The sequence below is a fragment of the Mercenaria mercenaria genome, chromosome 1, assembly GCF_021730395.1.
Source record: "Mercenaria mercenaria strain notata chromosome 1, MADL_Memer_1, whole genome shotgun sequence".
In the NCBI taxonomy this organism is placed as follows: Eukaryota; Metazoa; Mollusca; class Bivalvia; order Venerida; family Veneridae; genus Mercenaria; species Mercenaria mercenaria.
The window spans coordinates 11,432,092-11,459,968 of record NC_069361.1 but is presented as its reverse complement, the minus strand read 5'-3'; the positions used below and the strand labels follow the sequence as shown (position 1 = coordinate 11,459,968).

Sequence of the window (27,877 nt, the reverse complement as noted above, 5' to 3'; positions counted from 1 at the left end):
CATCGTTTATAAGACTGAAAAATTGTTGAAAAGTATGTTAAACTTGAACACACACACACTAAAAACCGTTTTGAGGGACAATTTGACTACCCACTGACAGATTGTTACGTTGCAGTTGAGGTAATTGGGCCCTTTCCAATAGGGGACTCTGTACTGCATGGTAATACTCTATTCACTTGTTTATCCTTTGTGAAATGTAGATTCAAAGTCAGCTGGATGGCTTCCTTTTCCTTTCCTGGTGACCTGATCAGGGCTTGAACCCACTGAGGGGAGGGACAAATGAAAAGACCATAACCACTTGGCCATGCACGTCTGGTGGTTTGGTGTTGCAGTATTTGGATTTCCTTGTATATACACAGTTGGAATAGTTGATGAAAGCCTAAAATCCTTTCATTTATTGTGGAACTGATGTTTTCTGTACATTAGGAATATGCTTCATTAAAACATTATTTCAAATTCGACAACACTACAGTGCAGTTTAAATTACTGTTTTCATTATTTTGCTACGCTTACATATGTCTGCCAGCTAAGAAAACACAGGAAAATTGTTCTAACAGGTCACATTTCACCTTACTTTTTAAATGTGGTTCATTTTTGTCGAGCCTGCTTGCGGAAGCGAAGACATAGTTTTGGTGTTTGTGCGTGTGTGTGGAATTGTTTGTCCGGACCATAACTTTGACATGCATGGAGCAATCTTGTTTATATTTGGCATTAATGTTAACCTCAGTGAGACGGGGTGTCTTGGGCAAACCCCAGGTTCCTATCTCAAAGGTCAAAGTCACAGTTGAAGGTCAAAGGTCATGGCCCATAACTGAATTGCATTGAGGAATTGTTTATATTTGCCATGAATGTTTAACTCCATGAGACGGAGTGTCAAGTGCAAGGTTAATATCTCAAAGGTCAAGGTCACAGCAAGGGGTCAAAGGGTGGGCTCAACATGTTGCCTGTGGGCATCTAGTTACCATTAATAATGTTAGACAAGTTTCATGTTTAGATTATTGATGGGACAATTTGTTACATAATTTTGGAGCTTCACATAATGGTCATAATTATAAGAACAGTCGCAGCAAGATTTAAGTAGATAGGACAGCCTCTTTTTGTTTCTATTGAAAGCCTGAGAAATTATGGATCCATGTCTGTATCCCTTTAAAGTTAAAATCCAACCAACGTTGTGACCTTACATCAGTATGACAAAGTCTGAGCAAACTGTCAGTTTAACCCAGAGGATGAGAAGTAAAGGGAAGCTATGGTGAAATTTTTGTCAATTTAAAGGGTAATATCAATTGAATCAGCAATGTATTTCTGCAAACTGTCACAACAACTGGACTTGAAGTTGCTCATGTTCTTACATAATATATTTGGAACAGCAAAAAAAATCAACAAGATTTCTCTATTACTGCCGCCAGTGTATTTACCTGCAATACGACTTCTTCTGCACTTTGCAGAAAGTACAAAACCTTCTAGTAGTTCAATTCTGTGTCCAGATGATAAATTTTATAGGACATGATTCATTGAACTAGACATTTCAGGGACATAGTGGAAAATACACACAAGAGGGAGAACAGACAAGGGGCTATGTATCATGTTGACTACAATAATTTTGCACACACAATTACCATATTTTAATCCACAGGCACATTATTTCAGGATTGTATAGATACACAAAAAGCAGGGAACATAATAATCGCGGGCTTAGCGCAAAACGGTTGTAAGTTATATGAAATAAAGAAGGAGTTACAACCGTTTTGCACTAAGCCCGCTATATTATGCTTAATCTCAAGCTTGTCTGACTTGCTGTAACAGTCACATGATAATTTCTGTTTGCTATACACAGCCATCTGTCTATTAACAGTGTTTGTTGACAGCAATACAAGTCTGGTTGGGACTTGACTTTAGTCTCAAGAGGGAAAATGTAAAATGAAGTGAAATGGCATTTTTATACGTTTTTAATATCTGACAATACAAATTCACAAAACATCTAAATCATAAAAGGATAACAATAAGAATCTAGCCTGCATACTTTAAGCTGAAGATTTATAATATAATTACAAAATAGAGAAACACAGTGTCACAGAAACATTACAAACAATATTCTAGAACTGACTCTGCATGAATGCAGTTAGTATGGTTGAACAAACAACCTAAGGTATATTTTGTTACTAACTGAACTAAAATCATCAGAAAACAGGATTGTTTCCATATACAGTAACATTAACAAAAGTTTAATACTGTATGGCAACTTCTCTTTAAAACAAGAGCACCGCCTTGCGGGTGCTGACGCTCATCTGATTTTTTTTTGTGTAATAGAAATATTGTCCTACCCATGATTTTCTAAGTCTAAAAAGGGCCATCATTCTTGCAAAAAGCAGGATAGAGTTATGTTTCTTGATGTACAGTGTCCACTTATGATGGTGAAAAACTGTTGCAAGTTTTAAAACAATAGCTTTGATAGTTTATGAGAAAAGTTGACTTAAACATAATACTCAACCAAGAAAATGATTTTCTAAGTGCAAAAGGGGCAATAATTATTGCAAAAAGCAGGATGGAGTTATGTTGCTTGCTGTACAGGGTCAGCTTATGATGGTGAACAAGTGTTGCAAGTTTCAAAGCAATAGCTTTGATAGTTTAAGAGAAAAAGTTGACCTAAACGTAAAACTTAACCAAGAAATCTGATATTTTCTAAGTCCAAAAGGGGCCATAAATCTTGCAAAAAGCAGGACGGAGTTATGTTTCTTGCTGTACAGGGTCAACTTATGATGGTGAACAAGTGTTGCAAGTTTCAAAGCAATAGCTTTGATAGTTTAGGATAAAAGCTGACCTACACATAAAACTTAACCAAGAAAACTGATTTTCTAAGTCCAAAAGGGGCAATAAATCTTGCAAAAAGCAAGATGGAGTTATTTTTCTTGATGTACAGGGTCTGCTTATGATGGTGAACAAGTATTCCAAGTTTCAAAGCAATAGCTTTGATAGTTTAGGAGAAAAGTTGACCTAAACATAAAACTTAACCAAGAAATCTGATATTTTCTAAGTACAAAAGGGGCCAAAAATCTTGCAAAAAGCAAGATGGAGTTATGTTTCTTGCTATACAGGGTCAGCTTATGATGGTGAACAAGTATTCCAAGTTTCAAAGCAATAGCTTTGATAGTTTAGGAGAAAAGCTGACCTAAACATAAAACTTAACCAGGCAACGCGGACGCAGACGCCGACGCCGACAACCGCTCAAGTGATGACAATAACTCATCATTTTTTTTCAAAAAATCAGATGAGCTAAAAATCACAAAATTGGTTCTAGATATCTAAAGAAGGAAGGAAATTCTCAATAAGAATACCTCGAGTACATTATAATTCACAATAAGAAAAAACTGGAATAAAATCATTGAGGATATATCTAATGACTTGAAATAAACAAGAAAAAAATTCAAACTGTGTTTAATAATGAACAATACAAGCTCACTCAACATACTAGTAGTTTACAGAAAATGTTTTAGAACAGAAAATACTACTCTCAAAAACTTCAAAATAGAACTTTTCAATAAATTGTAACTAACAGCTGTCTCCATAGATACAGGACAGAAAAGTAACAAATACACACTGTGTCCAAATGTCCTACAGGAAGATATTTTCAATATTTTCAGCAATGCAACAAACAGTATTACACTATAGCCGGCCACAGTTTACATCATAGGCTTGGTACAAGATTCATGTCCAACTGTTCATAAGTACGAGAAAGTTCTCAGTTCTTCAGTTTTGTTTTATCTACCTTTGTTCATGAACTTATTTCCCTTTTTAACATTTATAACATTTTTTTTCCCCAACAAGAACCACTTGACACCCTACACAGCTCTTTGCATATTGACAGGTAACACAGTGTATATAGGCAGTCACAAAGTAGATACATGTACTAGGTGTAAAGTTGAATGAACTTGCATGCAGTTATACTGTATCAAAACATGTATATTTTATCAATGAAATAAAACATTATAATTTTCAAATTTCACCCATCATATGGCCTTGATGTCATCTTTAGAAATAAAACAAAATAATGAAATACATTAATGAAAAAAAGTCGAGATATCTTTTTAAAATATGCTTTAAAGTATTCTTTTTTCCTTAACCCTTACCCTGCTAAATTTCTACAATGAACTTATCCATCTTTCAATTTGGATAGTACCATTTACTGTTAAACATGGTGTACACCAAAAAGATACTGTCTGAATTTCCAGCAGTGTAGATCATGATCAGACTGCATGGATGTGCAGGCAGATCATGATCTACACTGCTTGCAAAGGCAGAATCAATAGTATCCAGCATGATAAGGATTAAATGTTAAGCTATGTTCTGAATATTTTGCAGCTTCTACACAAGATTCAACTTTCTGGGTAAAGCAACTATTCTTAAATTTTAACCAAATATCTGCTACAGCCTGAACATATTTGTTCAGTTTTGACAAATAAAGTATTTGAAGAAAAAACAAAATGTGAATTTCTGTTTTCCCAACAAAATGACATTAGTCTAGACTTGCCTTAATGAAAAACTGGAGATAATCCACACAACAAAATGCAGTGTTAGGTTAGATAGCAAAAATATTATAGGTAAGACACCACCAATTTTTTCTTGGGTTTGGGTCCACCATCTCGTTTAGTTTCAGATCATTTTGTCACAGGTTTGAGACCACCATTTTGTCTTGGGTAAGAGATTGTCTACTTTCCATTTATTTTGTGATTTTACAAGAACTTGTTTCACACACACTAAGATTATTTGTGTTACACAAAATGGTTTACAGTAGTTAATGATAAAGAACTGACTGTACATTATTTAAAGGTATCCTTGATATGAGGATTTTTTATCCCCATCAAAGACCTCACCTCTATATAACTGTAATAACTGTTACATTGTTTGAGTCACAAAGCAGATCATATATATATTTAAACTATTTCACCTTTTTCCTGCATCCACAGAGCAAACTTTTACAAAAATGTTCACCATTTTTCTGTAACAAAAGTTCTTTTCACACACATATCGGTTTTCTATTTAATCTGACAGAAGTAAATTGTATGTAACACTTAATAAACTGGTATTCAACTTTAAAAACTTTATTATTACTCCTAGATACAATTAAAACGTCAGAAATGAAAGAGGCAAACAATTAGGTTACATCGAGACTGAATCACATAATAGTGATAGCGTCATTCTCCTCTGGCCTATTGTCTGCATGAATGACATCAGAGGTCACATGATGTTGTGACCTTCAAGAGGAGCTTGATACAGCAAGCTTCTTTAAGTGTTCCATAAATACTTGTAGACTGACATCATCAGTCAGTACAGCTGCACTGGCATCCTGAAAATAATGATGAAATGTTTAAATAACACTGTAATAAAAAGAAAATTCTGTATCCTATCCTATACTATGATGCACGCTTTTAGCAATTCCATATTTTCTTACCATATTTTGTCCATCTTGTGCAGAACTGTACACTAACTGTCACAGCAAGGCAATAAATAATGATGAGCTTATTACATGTACTTATATTTCAAAGCATTATCACTTATGTAGGGCTGTCATTGACTTAAAATTTTAATTGATATATTAACTGGCAGACATTCATATAACTGTATTAAACTTACTATTGTATACAAAATTACAGCATTTTAAAACTTAGATAACTTATTCTGAAATGCAGACCTCTGATGGTAAAATCATTGAGGTAGCGTGAGCTAGAATACACAGTTAAAAGTATAAAATAAAGAAAAAAAGTAACTGAAGTTTGAACATTTGAGATTTTTTTTTCTTACATCTTCATTACATCTATATAGCAATATATATTATATTAACAATACTTAAATATCAAGATTACCAATGACATCCCTAACACTTACAAGCCTACATGTATATACCTAGTTTTATGTTTTTAACATGCTTAAAGCTAAATAAGCAATTAACATACACAGTAAAATGTATCTTACAACTACCCGAAAAGGAAATCTGGCAGAGTTGAAAAATCAACACAATGCAACAACAATGAGACTTAGTTGGAAGATACAGAATAATGAAATAAGCTGAAAGTAATTATAAACTTTTATATGCAAGAAAAAAAAGTTAATACTTCAAAAAATCTTCTCCAAATGGAAGTTAAAATATATTTTATTTGTATAAAACAAATTAAAGAGACAGATGATCCTACTTTTTTATTAACAAATTTACAAGTACATGACTGTACATGTATCTGAAAACTAGAGCTATCACTAAAGGTGATGAATGTACCCCCCGCATGCACTGACACAGTACATTGCAATTTGACGCACACAAGACTGCATAATTATGTGGACTGTATGTATATAGACTGTATGTATACAGTATAGTAACAAAAAACAAAGTCCCATAACTATGCAGAATATTTATTTAAAAGAACGTAACATGCACCATGCACAAGTAGGGTTGGTACTGATCACTTGTGTGAAGTTTCATTAAATTGTGTGCAAGGGTTCGGAAGATTAAGCGCACACAAGATTGCATATGCAGACTGTATGTACATAGTATGTTAACAAGAAACAAAGTCCCATAACTCTGCATTTTTGTTGTTGAAAGAACCTAACATGCCCCATGCACAACTACTGTTGTTACTGATCACTTGTGTGAAGTTTCATTAAATTGTGTCAAGGGGATGAGGAGAGATGGTGCGCACAAGATTGTGTCTATGTATATAGTATAGTAACAAAAAACAAAGTCCCGCAACTCTGCAAATTTTTTTTCTGAAAGAACCTAACATGTCCCATACAAAACTACTGTTGTTACTGATCACTTGTGTGAAGTTTCATTAAATTGTGTCAAGGGGATGAGGAGAGATGGTGTGCACAAGATTGTGTCTATGTATATAGTAAAGTAACAAAAAACAAAGTCCAATAACTCTGCAATTTTTTTTTCTGAAAGAACCTAACATGCCCCATGCACAACTACTGTTGTTACTGATCATTTGTGTGAAGTTTCATTAAATTGTGTCAAGGGGATGAGGAGAGATGGTGCGCACAAGATTTTGTCTACAGACAGATGGACAGACAGACAGATGGACGGACAGACAGACAGACAGACAACCTGAAACCAGTATACCCCCCTTTACAACTTTGTTGTCGGCGGGTACAATAATGGAATTACGATTCAAAAAGAAATGTTTGAAAAGTTGAACATATATTATTCTGTTCAAATGTAATAGATATAAAGCATGCAAAATGTAAGTCCTACAAGAGTTTCACCTGAACATATGCACTAGTACCATTTTATCACAATATAGACACCTGAACACTATGATATGACACTAACCAGAACACCACCTTAACCATATACACCATGATTAACATAAACATTTAGGGAGTAATGAAATAAAGTTGAATGTCTGAAATGTCATGTTCACTTTTAAACAAATATTAAATTAGGCATTATTTAAGCTTCTACTTTCCATAACCACCATTCTCACACACAAGAGCTCTACCATGTCACCTCCGATGGTAGAGAATGAGAAACTACTTGCTATTTCTATCAGGTACATGCTATCCTTTGACCCATTTACATCCATATTGTACAAGTGAAAGCAGTCTTTCCAGTCCAATCTTTTTCATAACATAATTTCTACTCCTATTTCCATCATAATAATTATTATGCCACTATAAATTCTATAGATGACAGCATTGTGTGAACCTTAATACTTGTCGATATTGTGCCTTATACAATAAAACATGCTTGCTGCTCATTAAAAGCTCGTATTATTTTAAAAGATAAATCAATTGTTTAATTTCATACAAACCATTACATGAAAATCAACATGGGGGCTATCTTTTTTCTTATTAAAGCATCTTTTAAGATTCTTACTTGAATCGGTTAGAATAACAGAATGAAGTGTATGCCTCACTCATAGGACATCAATACCATATAATTATACTAATGCCAGTGCTTGTCTATTAGGTAAACTATTAAGATCTGACTGGTCAATGACAACTCTTATTACTGGTAGAATCCAAACAATAAACTTCTAGATAAGGAATAAGATGTGCCCTCCAAACTGCAAAGCTAAACATTGCATATTTTTTGTCCACCTTCATCAGCAGTATATAAATGTTTCCTCCACCTCACCATACTTCCAGCATATAAAAATGGGTAAAATACAATACCTGAGAACCCCCTGCACCCCCACTCATGGGTATCTGATCATAGTCATATAATTTGTCAGTATGTATACATATATTTCATCTGCAGGAAGGTATTCATTATAAAAACAGAAACAGTGATTACAGGGAAAAACTAAAAAGTATTTAAAGCCCTAGAATGGAAGTTGAGCTATGCAACAAAATAAGTGTTTCATACCCCACATTTTTTTTTGGATAAAAAAAGAACATTTATGATTTTTTATGATACTATCAGACAGCAATTCATATAACACAAATCAATTCTGATCAAAGGTATTCTTTCAATTGTTCTTTTTGCCATTTATCACTGCGATAAACAGTTTTCATTCAATTCTCTTCAATAAAATCAATATCACAGTCCTAAATTTTTAAAAAGGTGATACTTTATGGAAAAATGGAGACCATGCAAGGCAGAGTTATTTTTACAGCCTCTGGAAATGTCATTTTGGGATATTTTTTCGAGTGTAAGAAGGAAAATAATGTCAGATTTCTTTGAACTTGTCTCTGATCCTTCGTGTTTTAAGTTTCAAAATAAAATCTGTATCAATGGCAGAAATATTAAAGGAAAACAATTTGAAACAGATGGAACATTTTCATTTTGAATGAAAAAATGGATGTAATTTTGTCAAAAGAAATGTAAGAGTTATGGGCTATGTTTACAGAAACATGTCTCACGATTCTGAAAGCCTGTTTAAGGTTTCAAAGTAATATCTGTAGCAATTAGAGCAATATGCAAGGGAAACGCATCAGAACTGATGGGGACAGGTTGAAGGACAAAATGATTCCTATATAGCCCCGCCAAAAAAAAGGTTTGGTGGTGGACAGTATAATCATATTTATGTGAGAAGAAGTGTTAACACTTAGTATGAAGTGAACATGATCTTCATGGGAACAGAAAGATGAAGTCTGCCCTTCATTTGCTTTGTCCACAGACATTTGAGGTCAGGACGACAGATCTTTATTCCCTCTCAAATATCTGTGGGTTAATTGTTCTTCTCCTAAGTTTTAATCTTATGAAATAAACGGACAGAAAAAGCAGAAAAAAAATCTAAATTCTAATGTGAAATGACAAAATTACAGTGTTTTCAATGGTGGTATATACATAAAGAATATACTAATTTTGTATCATTAGATCTTGTGAATTATTGTTACTGTGAAATTATTTTATTTCAATGGCAAAAAATTTCATGGTTTTGTACAAAACAGCGTTTTCATGCATATATAAATTTGTAGATTTTAACTTCTGAAGATAAAGTGAAATGCAATGTTATTTGTTCCTTGAAACTGGATTTCTTTGACTCACGCTACCTTAAAATTTAGTGCCAACTTTAATATAATGATTTCACTGCAAACTACATGTGAGACTGACTAACAGCAAACTATATGTATGACTGACTAACAGTTCTAAATTACATTACTACATGTGTATCATTTATGATATACGGTGACAGTTTAATTTTAGTCAGAACAGCAACTTTGAGAATATATATTATCATAGTGAAAAAAGTTTTGATAGAAACTGCAGCTATAGAATAACCCACCACAACAGTACAATAGTGAATACTAACCCCTGCTCCTCCCTAAAATATGCATAAATAAATAAGTGATTTTTTTTCTCAAAAATCAAAAGCTACAAGTATAAAATATTTCATGATAGTTCGGTAAAATATAATTAAATGATAAACTATAACAAGACAAAAAGTAACATTAAAAGGGAGTAAAGAGGAGCTGTCATATACTCGATGACAGCCATACAACTTGGGAGGTAATGGGTTCAAGTCCTGCTGGGAACCAGTTTAAATAAAATAAGTATAATAGTGTGTACCATCGGCAAAAAAAAAATGTTCAGCTACATGTATATTGTAGTATTTAATATGTAATAATGCTGCATACAAATATGGTAAGCAAGGTAAGGTACTGGTTATTAGAAGGTAAAAAATTATGTAAGTAAAAGTATAAATACTTACAGCTCCATATGCATACATGTTATTGTGTGTCTGTGTAGGATTAACTCTTGACAGCAAAAATCTCGCCTAGAAAGAAAAAATGAATAAAAAAATTGTTATATAAATTTAGTAGAGGACAGTAACATGATGCAGCAAACTATATATAAATGTAACAAAAACAACCAACTAACCTGGCCAAAATCCTGAAATTTGTATTACTTATTTTCAGTTACAGTGAAACACCGCTCGCTTGAGCATCGATGACTCGAGCACCCCGGCTCGCTCGAGCAATTCATGTGGTCCCGGCCGATTTCCTTCTATTTTTCTATGTGAAATTACCATGGCTGGGTCAAGCATCGATAACTCGATCACTCGAGCATGACATCTGGGCCCTGTGTATTAATATACTCTTTGTTGCTTATGGCAAACTCGAGCATAGGTGTCAAATTTTTTTCACACCTTCGGCGGTCAGAATGTATTAATGTTAATTTAAAATGTTCACACGTCCTGAGAACTGCATGGTCTATTCCCCGACTATCTTAAATGTTTGTTTGTCGGTATATTTGATCTGATAATGAGACTAATTATTGATAAAAGGTGGAAGAAAAATTTTATTGATCAAAATTTTATTAATTATTACTTTTTTTCTGCGGATTCGAGAAGATAATTATGAGATATTAATATATTAATCAACAGTTGTTTGCATGCATATAAAGGAAATAAGATAGCCTTTTCATAAAATTGAGATGATAATTATGAGATCTTAATTTGGAGAAGAAAACTGCGAATTCAATTACAGTATTTCAAATAAAAAATGTCTTAGCTGTTTCTTCACATGTGCTATTTACGATCTATCATAAACTAGAGCTATCACTAAAGGTGATGAATGTACCCCCAGCATGCACTGACACAGTACATTGCAATCTGACGCACACAAGATTGCATAATTATGTGGACTGTATGTATATAGACTGTATGTATACAGTATAGTAACAAAAAACAAAGTCCCATAACTATGCAGAATATTTATCTAAAAGAATGTAACATGCACCATGCACAACTAGGGTTGGTACTGATCACTTGTGTGAAGTTTCATAAAATTGTGTGTAAGGGTTTGGCAGATTAGGCATGCACAAGATTGTGTATGCAGACTGTATGTACATAGTATGTTAACAAGAAACAAAGTCCCATAACTCTGCAATTTTTTTTCTGAAAGAACCTAACATGCCCCATGCACAACTACTGTCGTTACTGATCACTTGTGTGAAGTTTCGTTAAATTGTGTCAAGGGGATGAGGAGAGATGGTGCGCACAAGATTGTGTCTATGTATATAGTATAGTAACAAAAAAACAAAGTCCCATAACTCTGCCAATTTTTTTTCTAAAAGAACCTAACATGCCCCATGCACAACTACTGTTGGTACTGATCACTTGTGTGAAGTATCATTAAATTCTGTCAAGGGGATAAGGAGAGATGGTGCGCACAAGATTGCGTCTACGGACAGACGGCCAGACGGACAGACAACCTGAAACCAGTATATCCCCCCTTACAACTTTGTTGTCGGGGGGTACAATAACGTTTGTAATACGTTTTTTGAAAATGTCACGAGTGTGTTATTATTACGTATCATCGTTTCCTCTGCAAATGGTCTCGATGACACTTCAATTTTATTCGTATGTTGGTCAATGTTTGGGTTGCTCGAAACCATGGATAACTCGAGCATTTTGCTCATCCCCTTGCGACCTCGAGCGAGCGGTATTTCACTGTATTTATAACAGAGTAATGCTTGTTTCTTGTCTGTCTCAAATAATAAACAAATTTTCTGAGCTGGGGTAGGGGTTGCAATTTACTGATAGTACACATTAAATGTAACATATTTGCACTATGTCACCAGTTGTTTCTTGCCTTTTAATGAAGTAACAGTATTATACTTTATCATTTCAGATGGAGTAAGTAGAATTTTTCTTCTGTACAAACTCACTTATACACTGGTCTGAAATACTGTTATCTTTTCACTTGGATATATTCTTGTACAGAACACAACATTTACAGACAATTGTAATTTCAATGCTGATAATTTTGCTAGCTTTACCTGTGAGCCACCAGCCTCCGTATCAATATATCTAGGCATAGGAAATCTTGTTTGGAGAATTTCCTGTGCATCGTCTACAGGTGCTTGCAGTAATTGTTTGAAATTCTCGTACTCTGGTAGATCCTGGTATTTCTGTGCACGCCACTGACTAATGGTCTGTCAAAATATAAATATTACTTTATTTCAAATGTCTGCACCTTGCTTATATATTTTTCATCGACATTAATAAGTATGTAAATACCAACAATAGTTGTGAATAAAACACATGCACAGAATCAATGTATTTTCACAAAATGACAAAGTTGATCAGAAAATGGCAGTGCTTTTTTCATATTCTGGACAGCTGAGGAAACAAGAAAACTTTGTGTTTTTACCCCTAAATTTATGATAACATCACAAACTTCTTACCCAATAATTTTTAAGACATCACTCTTGTAGTGCTAAAAAACAAACTGGTAGCACACATGTATATACATACCTCTCCATGATATATAACAATCTGGAAAAAAGTGTCCATCAACAGAATCCTGTCTGGCTGTATACTGCTTGTATCCAGTAAAACAGGCTGCAAGTTAAATAAGTAGAGAATTAAATATTTCCAACAGATGTTAATGTGTCTAGTAAAATAGGTTGCAGAAGTAGTAAGTATTGAATTAAATATTTCAACAGACTTTAATATGTGCAGTAAATTGAGAACAAAATATGTTGGTAGTTACATTAGTGATGACATTAATGTGACCAGTAAAACAGTTTTTAAGTTAAAAAATAGTCACATTGTCTTACATAGTAAATATCTGTAACATTACTTTGTCAACACAGCCAGGCATTTTTGTAACACGGATTTAGTATAAATTGGCAACAACATTTTTGTAGTCTAATAGGAATTACTATATTTGCTACAAAACAAAAATGTCTGGTCATAGCTGATTGTCACACATTTTGCGTCAGGAGGTATGTTTACTTGTGTTTGATAAAATAACCCCAAGATGCTTCAGGTTGAGGAGATGTCGAAAACATGACATTGTACTTACCTCCGGAGTGCCACTAAAAGAGTATGCATACAATATTGGTTGTATCATAATTAAACTCTGTGTAAGGTCTTCTATATTCAACATATGCCTGAAATCAGAAAAATTATTTGTACATTAGTATCAACTCTCAGAAGTACTCTTACATTTATTTATAACAAAGAAAAATCATCTTTTATTAATCAAACTGAAAGAAGTATAAACAAATTTAACATTTGTGAAAGCAAACCAACTAACAGATGCACAAATTGATATATGGTAAACAAAATTAAGTTTCCTGTATTTTTTTTAAATGATCTGTTTGCCAGAAGTACATTTTCTTGAATCCAATTATATTTTTTACAAAACAAGTGTTTCAGTGTGTTCCAACCATACTCGAAAGCCGGCACAAAATTTCACTGGGAAAAACTGGACCGAAAAGTTTGCAATCTGTTTCTAATGCCACTAACACTATATACTGTATGACATCATACCTATAATAAGATGTTTCATCTGGACTGTTGTTAAATACTTGAAGAAACTGTGAACGTCGTAAATGAAACATAAACTGTGGGTATAAGGAGAAGTTTTCTGAGAATCTAAACGAGTTGGGATCATCCCGATGATAATCTCCAAACTTCTGGCACTGTAAACAAAGCAGAAAAATCATCATGTTAATGTTACACTAAATATTGTGAAATCATTAATATTCGTGGGGGGACTACTTTTCATAGATTTCATTGTCGAGTCAATCCACAAAATTTAATCCCAACGAACAAGTAAAATTCCCTTTAATTTTATGTTCAGAAGTTGAAAATCCATGAATTCATATCCCACGTGAAATTGCAGTTTTGACCAAAACCACAAAATTTCATGCCCATGAAATTAAATGATTTTACAATAATCATCTGTCACATAAAGTTCTTCAGGACATAAATCATAAGGATACAAAATTTGAAACACAACCTCCATTTTTTAAAAGATCAATATGATTAAGTAGTAAAAAAAAATCCTGAAGGCAAGTCATATCCATAAAACATTAAAAGCATCTATAAGGAAGTGATTAATGTGAAAAAAATGAGAGGCTACTAATTTACAAGTTATCATTTTCCAGGTAGATGACACAGTTTTCCTAGCTTTATCTAAGGAATATTATTTCTTTAAATAATTTTCAAGAAGTGTCTACAATTGCTGCACATCAAGTATACAGTGAATTAAATTGATATAAATATTAGCACTTACAAGACGTATTAACATTCTATCTAACCATCGTAAAACGTCAGGCCCGTCATCTGTTTCTGCTCTAAATACAGCAGTTCTCGCCATAAGAACAGCTGCAGCTTCCTGGTCAAACCCAGCCGCAATGTGCTGTATATTTGTACTTGCATCTGCCCAACTGAAACAAAGTATTGCATCATTACTTTGTTGAAAAGAAAACTGCTTACATAATCTTGATTTTATATTTGAGATTCCATTCATTTTAATGATTACTAATTAGCGGACAAATGCTGACTAATTATCTAAAATAAACTATTTTAATTCAGTATATAAGTACACAAATGACCACTATGTATCTTACATGTAAATAAATTATTTTTATTCAGTGTTAAAGTTCTAGAACCCGTGTGAACTTGGCAAGAAATTAAAAACATATACTTACTTTCTGGCTACGGTTGTGACTCTGACCCGTCTTTGACCACTAGAGTGTTGATACTGAGTTATATATTGTATATAACCTCTCCCGCCCTGAGGTATTGGTGCGTTATGCTGAAAAATGAATAATTTACAGTTAGATTATGGTACATAATGAACATTGCTGCTCCTACAGAAAATGAGCAAATATACTGTTTTTGCCAGTATTTCACATACAAATAATACCACAAAATTCCCCCTAGCAGATTTAAAGAAGGTAAAAGAAACTTGTAGATTTGTGCTTTAAAAATAAACTGTAAGTTACAGGAATATAAAAAGTTTGTATTCAACTTATAGATAATGATGTTGTACATTTCTTCTCTAACCGTTTAAATATGGGAATGAAATACCTGGTTTACAACTTCAAAGAAGAAAGCTAATGTTGAATTTGGATTCACTCCACACATTTTCCACTGGCAAGTTCCACCAAGCCCCATCTCTGTATCTGATACAGATGAGCTCTTCACTCCTAGAGACACACAAGGTCCAATAGCTCCTGACACCTTCAACTCTCTTGATGTCTGGAAAAATATATATACAGAATAAAGTATTAACCATTCAGACTGACACAAGATGTAGAATTCCATTTCAAAGGTTGAATGAAAAACTGTCATAACTCATCTTAAGAAAGAAAGGAATTACAATATAGTATTCTATTCTGCTGTCAATCTGTGACTAAATGGATGTCAGTTATTACTGTATTTCACATATTATGGACTCTTTCTTGATGCACTTCTGTACATACTTCTTTTTCTCCAAATCTGGTCACCTAAAGAGAAGTTATTACAATATTGGATAAACTGATAATGTGAGATAAGTTTAATCAATTGAAAAGCTTACTTTAACTTCTAATGTTGCTCCAAATGCCATTTTGAACTCTGACTTTGCATCCTTTGAAAACACCCGTTGGAAAGTTTGTTTGAACAGTGATGTGTTGAAGGAGTCACCCATCACCATATGGCCACTAAAATAGATAAGAAAAATGACAATCTTAAATAATAAATATGAATAAATCACTGCCTCAACAAACCTTGGTTTCAAAGATGGATAAACAAATACACAATCTGACTAAAGTACATCTCCTATTACGCTACGCATAGGATCTGAAAACGACCTATTCATTGCCTCGTTCTGACGACCCTTTCGCTAGCCAATCAGAGCCTAGCTTACAACATCTTGCAAATCTACCTGTAGCCTTGACATTTGATATTTACAATTCTTATGTCGTAATGTATCAGATAGCTGGTTAGCTCAGTCAGTAGGCCACTTGCTTTGTAAGCGAGGGGTACCGAGTTCGAGCCCTGGAATAACTGCATATTTTTCTTATTCTTTGACAATCGAACAAGTCGTCTGATTGGATAAAATAAAAATAGTAATAATGGAAATCCAAAATATACAGAAGACGAATGTGAATGGGTCGTTCTCAGATCTTCGTTTAGAAGATCAAGTACTTTAGTCAGATTGAACAAATACACTAACTAAAAAAATTCAAAGGTTCATTTAAAAAAAATATCAAACTGGATCTAATTTATATGGGATCATTACAGTAAACTGATGTACTCTGAAGTACAGCAGATCTTTAAAATGTGATAAAATACTGAAAGTAGGAAAATAAACATTTACCCTGTATATCTGGAACAGAACTTCATTTCATGTAGACCAGTCTGATCAAGGGCACAAGAGAAAATGTCAATCACATGGCCATTACTAGCTGCTCTGTTTGCCAGTCCTTCATAATGCTGAAAGTTGATCATTCAAACTTAAACACTCAAATATCATAATGTTATTGAGGTAACATAAATATTCATACAAGTTAATAAGTTCAGTAATAATGACAGCAAATGTATCTACTATGCATTGATGTGGTAATTTCAGTATTCTATAAAGAAAGCAAAGGTACAATGATGCAAAGATGGATTACATTTGTGAAAAAGACATTTCATAACGGAATCAAAAACATAACTGTTTGTTTCGAAGCACGAATTTAGCATGACACAGTGTGTTATTTTTCCATAGTCCCTTGTTCTCATGGACAAAACAAGTGTTTCTGCTGTGCTGTATATTCTTTCTTCAATACCGGTAGGAGTATTATACTGCAGTACAAACCTTCATAGCTTTCTTCATGTATTTACAGTTGTCCTTCTCAATGTCATGGTGAGATCTGATTGGAAACTTTAGCTCCTCTCCCACCACCATACCGGGACCCTGGGTGCAAGCCCCACCCATAAACAACATGATTCTTGCTCCAGTGTTTGGAAATGTACACTGAAAATTTAAAAGTATCACTGAAATTATTACACTGAAAATTAAAATTTTAAGATTTAACAGCAGTTTAAGTAATGTACAATTTTATCATGAGAATAACAGCTTAAGATTCATTAGTTACAATTAAAGTAATGCCGAATTTGAATTGACTTTAGATTTGTGTGTGACATTTTCAAACTTGATCAGATAACAGACTTTGTGCATTAAAAATACTAATAAATGGACTGAAGGATAGTTCTCAAAAACTATGAGGATATCAAAGTTATTTTGAAGTACATTTGTTGCTTTCATCCAATATCAAGACAACTGCTGGGTCCTACCTCCAGTAATCCTACAGCAATAGAGAGTGCCACCCCTGTAGATCTCAGTGGTCTCTTCCCTTGTGCCACTGGCCAGGGATCACGCTGAAGTTCACCCAGCAGGTCTGTCAAGCTGAAGTCACACTTGTGTACTGGCTGTAAAAATCTGAAAAAAGGTACAAGCATTTTATTCATGGTAACTATTTCTAACATGGCTGAATTTTTTTCTGTTCCTTAAACAAAGGAGAAAGTCAAGCAGTGTGTATTCTGCCATAAACATTGGCTCAATTGCTGATGTGAGGTCCAATGAGAGAACATTGTGATATCAAATAGCCGCACAAACAATGGCTCAGACGCTCATGTGGGGACCAGTGAGAGAACATAACTATTTCTGACATGGCTCCATTTTTCTGTTTGTTAGACAAAGAAGGAAGTCAAGTGGTGTATATTCTGCCATAAACATTGGTTCAGTCGCTGATATGGGGACCAGTGAGAGAACGTTATAATGTCAAATAGCCACATGAGGTCTGCTTCATAATGAAGACCAACTTAGTTTTTATCATGTTATTTAAGTGTGCATGTTAAAATGAAAATATACAAGACCTTCTTGTGGTTTATTGTCTGATTTAACACAGTTCAGAGGTCAGATGCTTGGATATTTTATTTAAATTGGCTCAATGATTCGATCACTGATGCGGGGCCCACTGAGAGAATAGTATGATGTCAAATAACCACATGAAGTCTACTTCACATTAAAGACCAGCATAGCTTTTATCATGTTATTTTAGTCTGCATGTCAAAATGAAAATAAACAAGACCTTCTTGTGGTTTATTGACTGATTTAACACAGTTCAGAGGTCAAACACTTGGACATTTAACCACTCAGGTTAAAGTCGCTGTGGTTCAGTTCTTGCACATCTAAACTGTATACTCTGGTAAATCAGACAAGGAACAATAAGACTGCCTTAATTATTTGATAATTAGTGATAAGAGAAAACTACAGAATGTGAACTAGATTTACTGTTTTCAAAATTCAAGAAATCATCAGTGCCTATTGCATTTAACTAACTTGTATCAACTGGCAAATCAATTATTATTTTGGTTTTGTACTCTTCTTGAGTAGCCTTTGTATGTTACATAATTCTTGATTGGCAGTATATATGACACATTACTGTCATCATTTTTCCCCGAAATATTGCAGCTATTAACAACTGCTGATAAAATGAAGTTGCTTGAACACAAAATAAGCACTATATACCTGTTAGAAGGCAACTGCTGTTGTTGTTGAGGACCTCTGTTCTGAGCCGGGGCTGCTCCTTTACCAAAACCAAGCATGTCCTAAATTACCAAAATGTCATTCTTGTAATTAGGAAAAATTCCAGAGCTGTCTTTTACATTTTATACTTAGATGCCTCATTATATAGAGTAATTCCATAGCTGTACTGTTACACAGCCATTAGCCTGCTGGCAGCAAGTGATTCTGCCTTTGCGACCAGCTCATACCAAGATTAAACTGCACATCCATGTAGGCTAATCATGTGCTGCAAGGTTTGCTATTCAGTCAGTAAATTTTCTGTGAACACCCCTTCAAATAATAAACTGTACAGCCTAGAATGATGGACCAGTCCATTTTAGAAATTTAGCTAGGTAGAGGTTAGAGTAACTTCAAAGTTGTCTTGTTATTAAATCACTTTTTCATTAACAAGCTATTTTTATAACGGTAATGTTACAGGTCTTGATACTAACCTATATTTCACTTAGCATCTTTTTAAACACTGGGAAGGACTACTTTGAAAGATATGCCTTGGAAAGAATATATACTTCATGTTTATTTATTTTCTTCAAGTGTTACCTGTATCTGCTTAGCAGTAAGATCCTTTGTTCCTCGGAACACATAACTTTTTGAACATCCCTCACAACCGAGTTCATGTAGCTGAACCATTTTACCATATGTGATCAGACCAATCAATGCATTTGGTGGTAACAGACTCAGTGACATCTGTAGGGATTCCTGTAAAGATTCCGTTCTGATATTAGACTTAGCAGTATTGAAAAATACTTTCTGCAGTTTTTATTACTCTATATTAACTATTAAACTTATTTTCTGATTTTAATCAATGATATAAGTAAAAGCTAGCATGCAATAAATAAATTTAGAAAATACAATATAAGTTAACTTTTTGCATTGTTATTTTTGAGAACTGACCCTGTTCCATGAGAAAATCAAACATGTATGCATAAATGATAACTTACCTTGACAGCTTGTAGATCATCATCATCCATACAGGTATCCAGCACAATCAGGTACACTGGAGGTGCACAATTTGCCCTCTGAAATAAAATAATTGCAATTAGGTATTACCCAAACACATTACCTTAAAGTAATCAACAAAATACAAGTGAAGTGATAAAAATACGAAAAACGATTTTTCTACATACTTCTTTGGTACACTGTTCTATAAATACTGACTATTACTGACTATTATAACTTACAGATTACTTACAGTAATTGTGTACTCAATGGTTGAGAACTGAGGTATGATCTCAGCTGGCTGGTGCTGTTCTGTAATGGCTGCGTACTGGGGAGGGAACTAAAATACAAACATAAATGTATAAAGTATATTAGCAACTTTCTTAGTCACTAGCAGCATTAATAATATTCATATATTCATAATTATAGTATACTGAATCAATTTCAAGAAGATTAAAATTCTTTAAAAGTGAAACATGGAAACTAAAGAAATGATTTACTCACAGGATTCCTCTGGAAACAGAAGTTGCATGACCATATTTTAGCTCTGTAATCAACTTGACTGAAATTTACAGAAAATATAATCAATTGTGATTTTATTTCAAACATATCACTAGTTAAAAACAAATTTATTAACTACACAGAGGATCAACAATCAGTGACAAGGTAAATCTAAATTAAAATAGAAACATCTTGATTATTACAGGCATAAAGTACTTGCCACATCAAATATGTCTACCACTGTGACAGATTATATATATCTAAATGTGCATGAACTGATATCTTATTGCCATAATTTATACTGTTCAAAGAACTCAAAGTGGGACCCTAACCTTTGAGCTAGAGGTCTGGGTATTTCAAATGACAAGTTGTCTCATTTATATTGGATACATTTGTGCAAAGTAATATTAAAATCTGGACAGGAAAAAAAACCTATTGACCTTTGATCTACAAGTGTGAACTTGACCTTTAAGCCAGGGGCTTTGGTGTTGCACTTGACAAGTTGTCTCATTTAGTGAAGATTTGTGCCAAGAAATATTAATGTCAAGAGTATTTGATCGGACAGGGGAAAAAACCCTATCGAACTTTGACCTCTGAGAGTGACCTTGACCTCTGACCTAGGGATCTGAGTGTTGTGTACTAATATTAGCATCAATGCAATCATCACCAATATCATCCAAACATACATAAATACAGAATCTATATAGGTATAAATATCATATAAACATTTATTTCTTATATTTAGACTAAATAAATCCTCACCAGTAAGGGTTTAAAATTGCTCTACATGTTGGTCTTGTACACATGACTGGATCATATTGTATTGGAGGCAAGTCGGGTCTTTCTTTGATTGGGGTATACAATGACCCAAGAGGAACAACCATCCTTGTTGCCTCAAGACGACTTGACGGCCACACATTCCAACTAAACCTCACCCCATCTCTATCTTCATTCTGTTGTATAAACTCTTGATAAGTTGCCATGGCTGAATGGCTGAAAAAGTATTCTTCAAGCATTTTACAAAATATCAACCAAAAACATGATACCAGTGTTTTCTCTTACTCCCTGGCTGCTCATCTCCCAATAATCAACAAAAAAAACATGGCTAGATGATCCTCTGATTAGTGATATATGAAAAGAGTTAATAGTTGCAGCTTTTCAGTCAAATGTTCTACAATATTAAAGAGGGTAAGGTAACTAAGGCTTGAGATCATCAGAAAATTTTGAATGTTGTTATGAAAATGTTTCATACAACAAGTGTAACACATTTAATGGCAGAAGCTTCTGTACTATTGGTCCAAAACTGTTGAATGAACTGCCGTTAGCATTATGCAAATACACTTGAAACACTAAAAAAATCACGGTATTTTAGAGACTTCATGGCATTGTTTTAAACACTCTGAAAATTGTTTTATATGTGATAACAGCAGGTGTAATGTGTAATTTAGTTGTTTTTTTATCATAAATATTTTAAGGTTTGTTTATGTAAAACACCACTGAATATGTCATTGTATAGAAAGAGGCGTTTAATCAAATAAGTCAGTTTCAGTTAATAAGAACTTTTTTCTGCTATAAAAGGGTCTTATTCTTTGCCTCTTCACAATCCAAATTTGCACTTTTTTCACTTAAAAACAGTGGAAAAAAAATCATAAATTTATCATACCGATTTCACAAATCATCAGGCTTAAATTCTGCTATGTTTCCATACGTATTTACACTTTAAGTTGAACAAAAATAAATTTGTAAATAATTTTTAATCAAATCGATGTGTAACCAGTAAAGCGCCAAAGGAAAACAAAATATATATATATATGCAGGTAGTAATGATATAAAGCGTGCTTGCAGTTTATTTAGTTTTAGCCAATCACACAAGTTTACCCCATAATCAGGTCGGAGACTTCCCCTTGATTGAGAGACAGTCTCTAGATCTAAACACTGTCTCTCGTTTGAAAGACAAAATGTCTTTCGATCCAAAGACAGCATTTAGCTTAAGTGTTGAAAAACATGAAATCATTATTAAAACAATCATTTCATTGCAGTCGCATTATTTATTCATTGAAACAACTTGTTATTTCAAGTAAACTTTACAAGAAACACATTGTCATAGAAGTTTGCTTAAGCATTATAATGCTTAAACAAAATTCCCAAAATAATTTTAATTTTGAAAATTTGATAAAAGAAAGATAACTTTCTATATTTGAAATAGATTTGCGCATTCTAAAGAGAGTTTTAATTACTCTTTCTATGATTTTCATTGCTTAAGCTAATTTGAGTCTTTCGATCGAAAGACCGCGATACAATGTTTAGATCGAGAGAATGTCTCTCAATCCTGGGGATGTCTCCGACCTGATAATATTGAACCCAGGTAGGCCTGTTCTTGCACAAAAAAACTGTACCACAAGTACATTATCCTACTCCATTTGTAGACTTATGCAGTTCATCTACTAAAAAGTATCTGTTCTACTTACCCCTTATGCTTATTGTTATCATATAAATCTATTTTCATTTTGTCAACAACTCAAATATGTTTTGACAGTTTGGGAAATCCCTCAATTTTGAGGAGGTTTGGGCAAAGTTTGATTATAAATCAGTTGTAGACGATGAAAAACCAAGGTTTTTGTTCATGTGGAAGCCTGTTAAATTGTCTTACCTCAAAATCTACACGATATATTTTGCTTAGCTGTAATCAGCTACGTTAATTTTGATGATTTCCAAAGAAAACACGTAGCCTGATGTGTGCCACGTAACGTTCCCACAATTCAGTAATTACGTCATTCAATAAAAGTGGACAGACTGCATCCTAGGTTTTTAGACCAAACTAATTGAACTAAATTACTTCCTTTGTAGAGCAGTCTAGAAAGGATTTCCCAGTAGGAAAATGAATTCGTCGGCAAATTCATGCATTATTGCCGTACATGGAGGTGAAGGGAACTAACTTATATGGGGACCACTATATAAAGTTCTCATAAGTTTCTTTTTTGGTTGCTATTTATAATAACACTTGTAAAAAACTAGATTTGATAATTATTTTGTTCGTTCCCAAGTGTTTTCGTACACAGTCGAGATATAGTACTTACTAGATTAAAAGGGGAGTAGATACAGAGAACCTATATCATTAGCTAAATGAAGCTAAAATAACAATTAAATTAAATTTCAAAGAAAAACTTGCATGTAAATCGCTATACTGATACTGTCAGTAAAAAGCTATTATTGTTAACAATCAATAAAGATTATATATTCACATAAATTTGCGCCCAATTAAGGTCCCCCATTCATTATAGCATTACGCAGTATTACACGTACTATATTTTGCATCATTGCTTACATATTAAGTATTATTTAATTATATATTAAGGCACACCTCATTCATAACTTTAAACAAATATTAAACAAACTTGTCAACAATGTAGCAACTTTGCTGGTATTTATGATATATACTATCGCTTTGTCACTTTGTCATCAGTGTAGAAACCTTTTCTGGTATTTCTGACCATGATATTGTTTTTGAAGTTCTGTTAATATTAGACCAGGGCTTCAGATAATTTTTTTTGGCCTATGAGTATTTACTCATCATAATTTTTGTGAATGAGTAAAATCGTAAAATCTGAAAATGGCTAGGAGTTAGTCTAAATAATGAGACCTCGGGTAGACCGATTTTACATTTTAATATTTTACGTTGTTTTCCTCCTTTGGAGGCGGATATCGACAAGTCAAAAAAATATAACAATGTTCAACTCTCGAGTACAATTATTTGGACTAGAGCCCTGTTAGACTGAAATTTGATATAATATGTCCATACAACATACACTTTTTCAAGAAAGCAAAATGGGATAATTTTAGATTACATTAACATCCAAAGCTGACATTTATTAAAGTAATACCTTGTTAAGAAATCTTAGTAGTAGTACAGTGAGTCTTTAAAAACATCACGTAATTCCTCTTACAGACATAATATTATTATAGTTTGCTGCAAACACTTGTTTTGATCATGCTATGAATTATCAATATCAGATGAACGTGCTGCGAACACTAAGATAAAATAGGTCACTAATCAGGGGATGTTTGTTTGGTGTTCACTGTTCACATACAAATTAGATTTGCCTTGAACTTACTGTGAACAAGTTGCTGCATACATGATGGTGTTGGGAACATCAAATGGACAATTTGCATCATGCATACAGGTTGTGACAACCATGATTACCAAGCAAAACCCAGCCAGAAATTTTACACAAATTATACAGAAAGTGCCAAAGACAAGTAAATTGATAGGAATTCTGAACGTAAATTTATTCTAGAAACTAGAGCACTGAGACTGTGACAAATTCAAATTGTCATTGACTCAATTTTTTCATGTCGTGTTGCTTGGTATATTTTGAATTTCAGTGATAAGATACATAAGAAACTCATATATAAACCACATGAGTAGAAATGCAGTTACCGGATCCTTAGCCACTACTTCAAAGATATCAAAATTTACTTTGTGACAAAATTTGTCATATATCATAAAATCAATTTAAATTGAATTTTATTTTATGATATGATTAGGCTCATTTCATTAATTCTACTTTATGATATCAAGACATGAGTTTTATGATGTCATAAAATTAAAATTATGTATATATCATAGAAAATGATTTTGTGATATCACTGAATAAGTTTTATGATATTATCTTGATTTTTAGATACCCTTAACATAACTGAATGTCATATGAATTTAAACACCTCTTTTACAAATTTATCGCAGACAAAAATAGCATCAAGTGTTTTGTAGTTACCACATAATTTCATGGACAGTCAGGTTAATTCTGTAAATATTTTCATAAACAGGTGCTGGCTATCATTCAGTAGATAAAGAGAAAGAGTACAGGTCAGTGTGTGCTACAGCTTGTCAAATGGTAAGTGCAACTACCCACATACAGCTTGTCAAATGGAAAATTTCAGCTACCCACAGATCAGTGTGTGCTACAGCTTGTCAAATGGTAAGTGCAACTACCTAGAGATCAGTGTGTCATATAGCTTGTCAAATGGTAAGTTCAGCTACCCATAGATTAGTGTGTGCTATAGCTTGTCAAATGGAAAATTCATCTACCCACAGATCAGTGCGTGCCACAACTTGTCAAATGGTAAGTGCAACTACCCCGGTAACCTACATACAGCTTGTCAAATTGAAAATCCAGCTACCCACAGATTAGTGTGTGCCAAAACTTGTCAAATGGTAAGTGGAACTACCCCGGAAACCCACATACAGCTTGTCAAATGGAAAATCGAGCTACCCACAGATTAATGTGTGCCACAACTTGTCAAATGGTAAGTGCAACTACCCACAAAACTAGAACCTAGGTCGAACTATAGAAAACCCTTGTTAACATGCTACAGGCTACATTGTCTGTCTGTTCTTAATGAAAAATTGTCAGAATGTGTTCATGAAGTGTAAGTTCAAAACACGGATGTCTAGGTAAAAAACTGGGCCACTTGTTCAGATCATAGAAATAGAAATGTACTTAGTTAACACTTTGTCACATTGTTTTATTTGTGTCTTTTTTCTTTTCTTTTCTTTTTGTTTTGTTGGGTTTAATGTCGTACCAACACAAGTATAGGTCATATGGCAATTTTCCAGCTTTGATGGTGTAAGGAAGACCCCAGGTGCCCCTTCGTGCATTATTTCATCACGTGTTGGCACCTGGGTAGAACCGTCAACCTCTAAGCCAGTTGGATGGCTTCCTCGCATGAAGAATTCAATGCCCCGAGTTAGGCTCGAACCCACATCGGTGAGGGGCAAGTGATTATAAGTCGCCGACCTAAACCATTCGTCCATGGAGGCCCCTGTTTTATCTGTGTCATTAGGTGTAAAAAAGAGACAAGGTCATTAGGTTAAAGCTTGGAAAAAAGTTTTTTTGTTTGCTTGCCTTTAATTTTGAAGATCACAAAATGTAACTCAACCATGAAATCAACAAAAATATTGTCCCCTAACAATGTAGAGGGCACAACATGTTTTGTGTAATTATACAGTTACGGTACTTCCCTTAATGAAGCATTCAGCCAAATTGTTGTGAGCTCTGAATGATAATTCTTCACATTCTTGATACGATATTTGTTTAAAAATACTAAAAGAAAAAAAAATCATTCTTTTCCTTTGTCAATGAAATATACACATGATTATATGATGTATTTTTACTATTGTTAAATATTCTTTTGTTTATTTAGGCAATGAACAGCTTGAAGAAAGGAGCGTCAGCATTAGATGTTGTGGCCCTAGCTGTGACATATTTAGAGGTAGAAGGAATTTACTTGCTCTCAATCTGTAGATGTACTTTGGTCTGTAATAAGTTATTTAAGCCTTGTTTAGAAGGCTTCATATATTTTTTTGCTTTATATATTTGTTAAACCTGCTTTCTAGAGAAAACAAAAGCTGCGCTGGTGTATTAATTGTAGGTTTTGTGATGATCCAAGCAGCTTGTGAATCAGTATCCCTGATTAAATGGCTGATGCCGTACTCTGCACGTGCATTTCTTCTGTCTGTGATTAAGTTTTTTCATTTTGCTGAGCATTTAAGTTGTGCAGACACATTTTAGATTTTTCTGCAGTTTGCAAGCTATAAAATGATAAAGGAAGACCACAAGCATTCTTTCAGGCAAAGATGAAAGCATGGGTAAACATAAGCCAACAGGATGGCTTCTTAAAAAGATTTTGCATCCCTTGCACGGTTTCAGACCCACAGTGGTGAGGTGCAAGTTATTCCAAGACAGTCACCTAACCACTCAGCCACAGAGGTCAGTATTGCTCTATTCCTGTTGAGTATGAATATAGCATAATTCATTATAATTAAGGAATTACCCTATCTTTTCTTTCTGAAAATAATGTGTTTCTTTTGATAACCATGAAAGCTGATAATTTGGTATATATTTTATAATTGAGGATGCTGCTTGTACTAATGCTGGTATAGGTTCAAGCCTGAGCCTGGAGGGTACTGTGGAATGTGATGCCAGTGTGATGGATGGTCAGAGTCTTGCCTTTGGTGCTGTAGGAGCTATATCTGGTGAGCATTTACTATGAAATTATTGTATGTAACCCATTAATGGGAACTTGAGTAATTTAGGTCTATCCAACATTTTAACACTTTTTTAGCTATTAATATGGATATTGAGCTTATACTTGCCAAGTTAATATGGCAGTCAGGTAATGTCAGTCCGATATATTACTTCTGAATATGGTATAGTTAGTAGTAATTTTCAGCAAAACATAGCTCAGAGCACATGGACCCAACCTTTTAGTTTCACTTATAATGATGTTTTGATAATGTCAATAATGTGATATGATACATTTAGACAATATAAACTATTTAGACATTATAATAAAACTCGAATGCATGCATGAGCAAGGATTTTAAAGAAGTTTAATTAAACACAGTCACCTTTAACAGTCAGAGATCACATCTGTATAAATTAATTGTAATAAATATGTTGCCATGGTTATAAATTGTACAGAGTTATATTTACTTTTTTACTCATCATATGTGGAATCACTTTTTTTGTTAAATATCACAAATGTTTACCATCATATTTCTATAAGAAAACAGACCTTGTATACAATTTCCACTCCCCATTCTTTGGTAACTCAACTTCAGGAGCAGGGCTCTGGAAATTTG

The 27,877-nt window shown here is 33.7% G+C and overlaps 2 protein-coding genes across 4 annotated transcripts in view; one reads left to right on the top strand and one right to left on the bottom strand.

Moving 5' to 3' along the window:
• Window positions 1-1,928: 1,928 nt before the first annotated feature.
• Window positions 1,929-23,026, bottom strand: LOC123544989 (protein transport protein Sec23A-like). 2 transcript variants are annotated; one of them, XM_045331189.2, is made up of 21 exons: window positions 22,883-23,026; window positions 20,995-21,225; window positions 20,236-20,293; window positions 19,985-20,071; window positions 19,734-19,811; window positions 19,333-19,491; window positions 18,739-18,818; window positions 17,502-17,646; window positions 17,023-17,181; window positions 16,540-16,655; window positions 15,757-15,880; window positions 15,267-15,437; window positions 14,885-14,991; window positions 14,467-14,620; window positions 13,719-13,870; window positions 13,249-13,336; window positions 12,696-12,782; window positions 12,218-12,373; window positions 10,146-10,211; window positions 9,747-9,758; window positions 1,929-5,341 (listed from the first exon to the last, which is right to left on the bottom strand). In XM_045331189.2, exons 2-21 carry the CDS (start codon window positions 21,213-21,215, stop codon window positions 5,252-5,254), a joined length of 2,310 nt encoding a protein of 769 aa, XP_045187124.1. In that variant the 5' UTR covers window positions 21,216-21,225; window positions 22,883-23,026; the 3' UTR covers window positions 1,929-5,251. The 2 variants fall into 2 exon arrangements, with proteins under 2 accessions (XP_045187124.1, XP_045187125.1); XM_045331190.2 differs by lacking the exon at window positions 9,747-9,758 and having other exon boundaries at window positions 22,883-23,025.
• The window catches only part of LOC123544991 (threonine aspartase 1-like), a 27,554-nt gene continuing 22,702 nt past the window's right edge, over window positions 23,026-27,877 (top strand). Inside the window, exons 1-4 of one of the 2 annotated variants that reach the window (XM_045331191.2) lie at window positions 23,026-23,153; window positions 25,060-25,211; window positions 26,437-26,505; window positions 27,148-27,268. In XM_045331191.2, the coding sequence (XP_045187126.2) occupies window positions 23,111-23,153; window positions 25,060-25,211; window positions 26,437-26,505; window positions 27,148-27,268 (385 nt within the window). In that variant the 5' untranslated portion in view covers window positions 23,026-23,110. The remainder of the gene's footprint in view (window positions 23,154-25,059; window positions 25,212-26,436; window positions 26,506-27,147; window positions 27,269-27,877) is intronic. The other variant, XM_045331192.2, reaches the window with a different exon arrangement.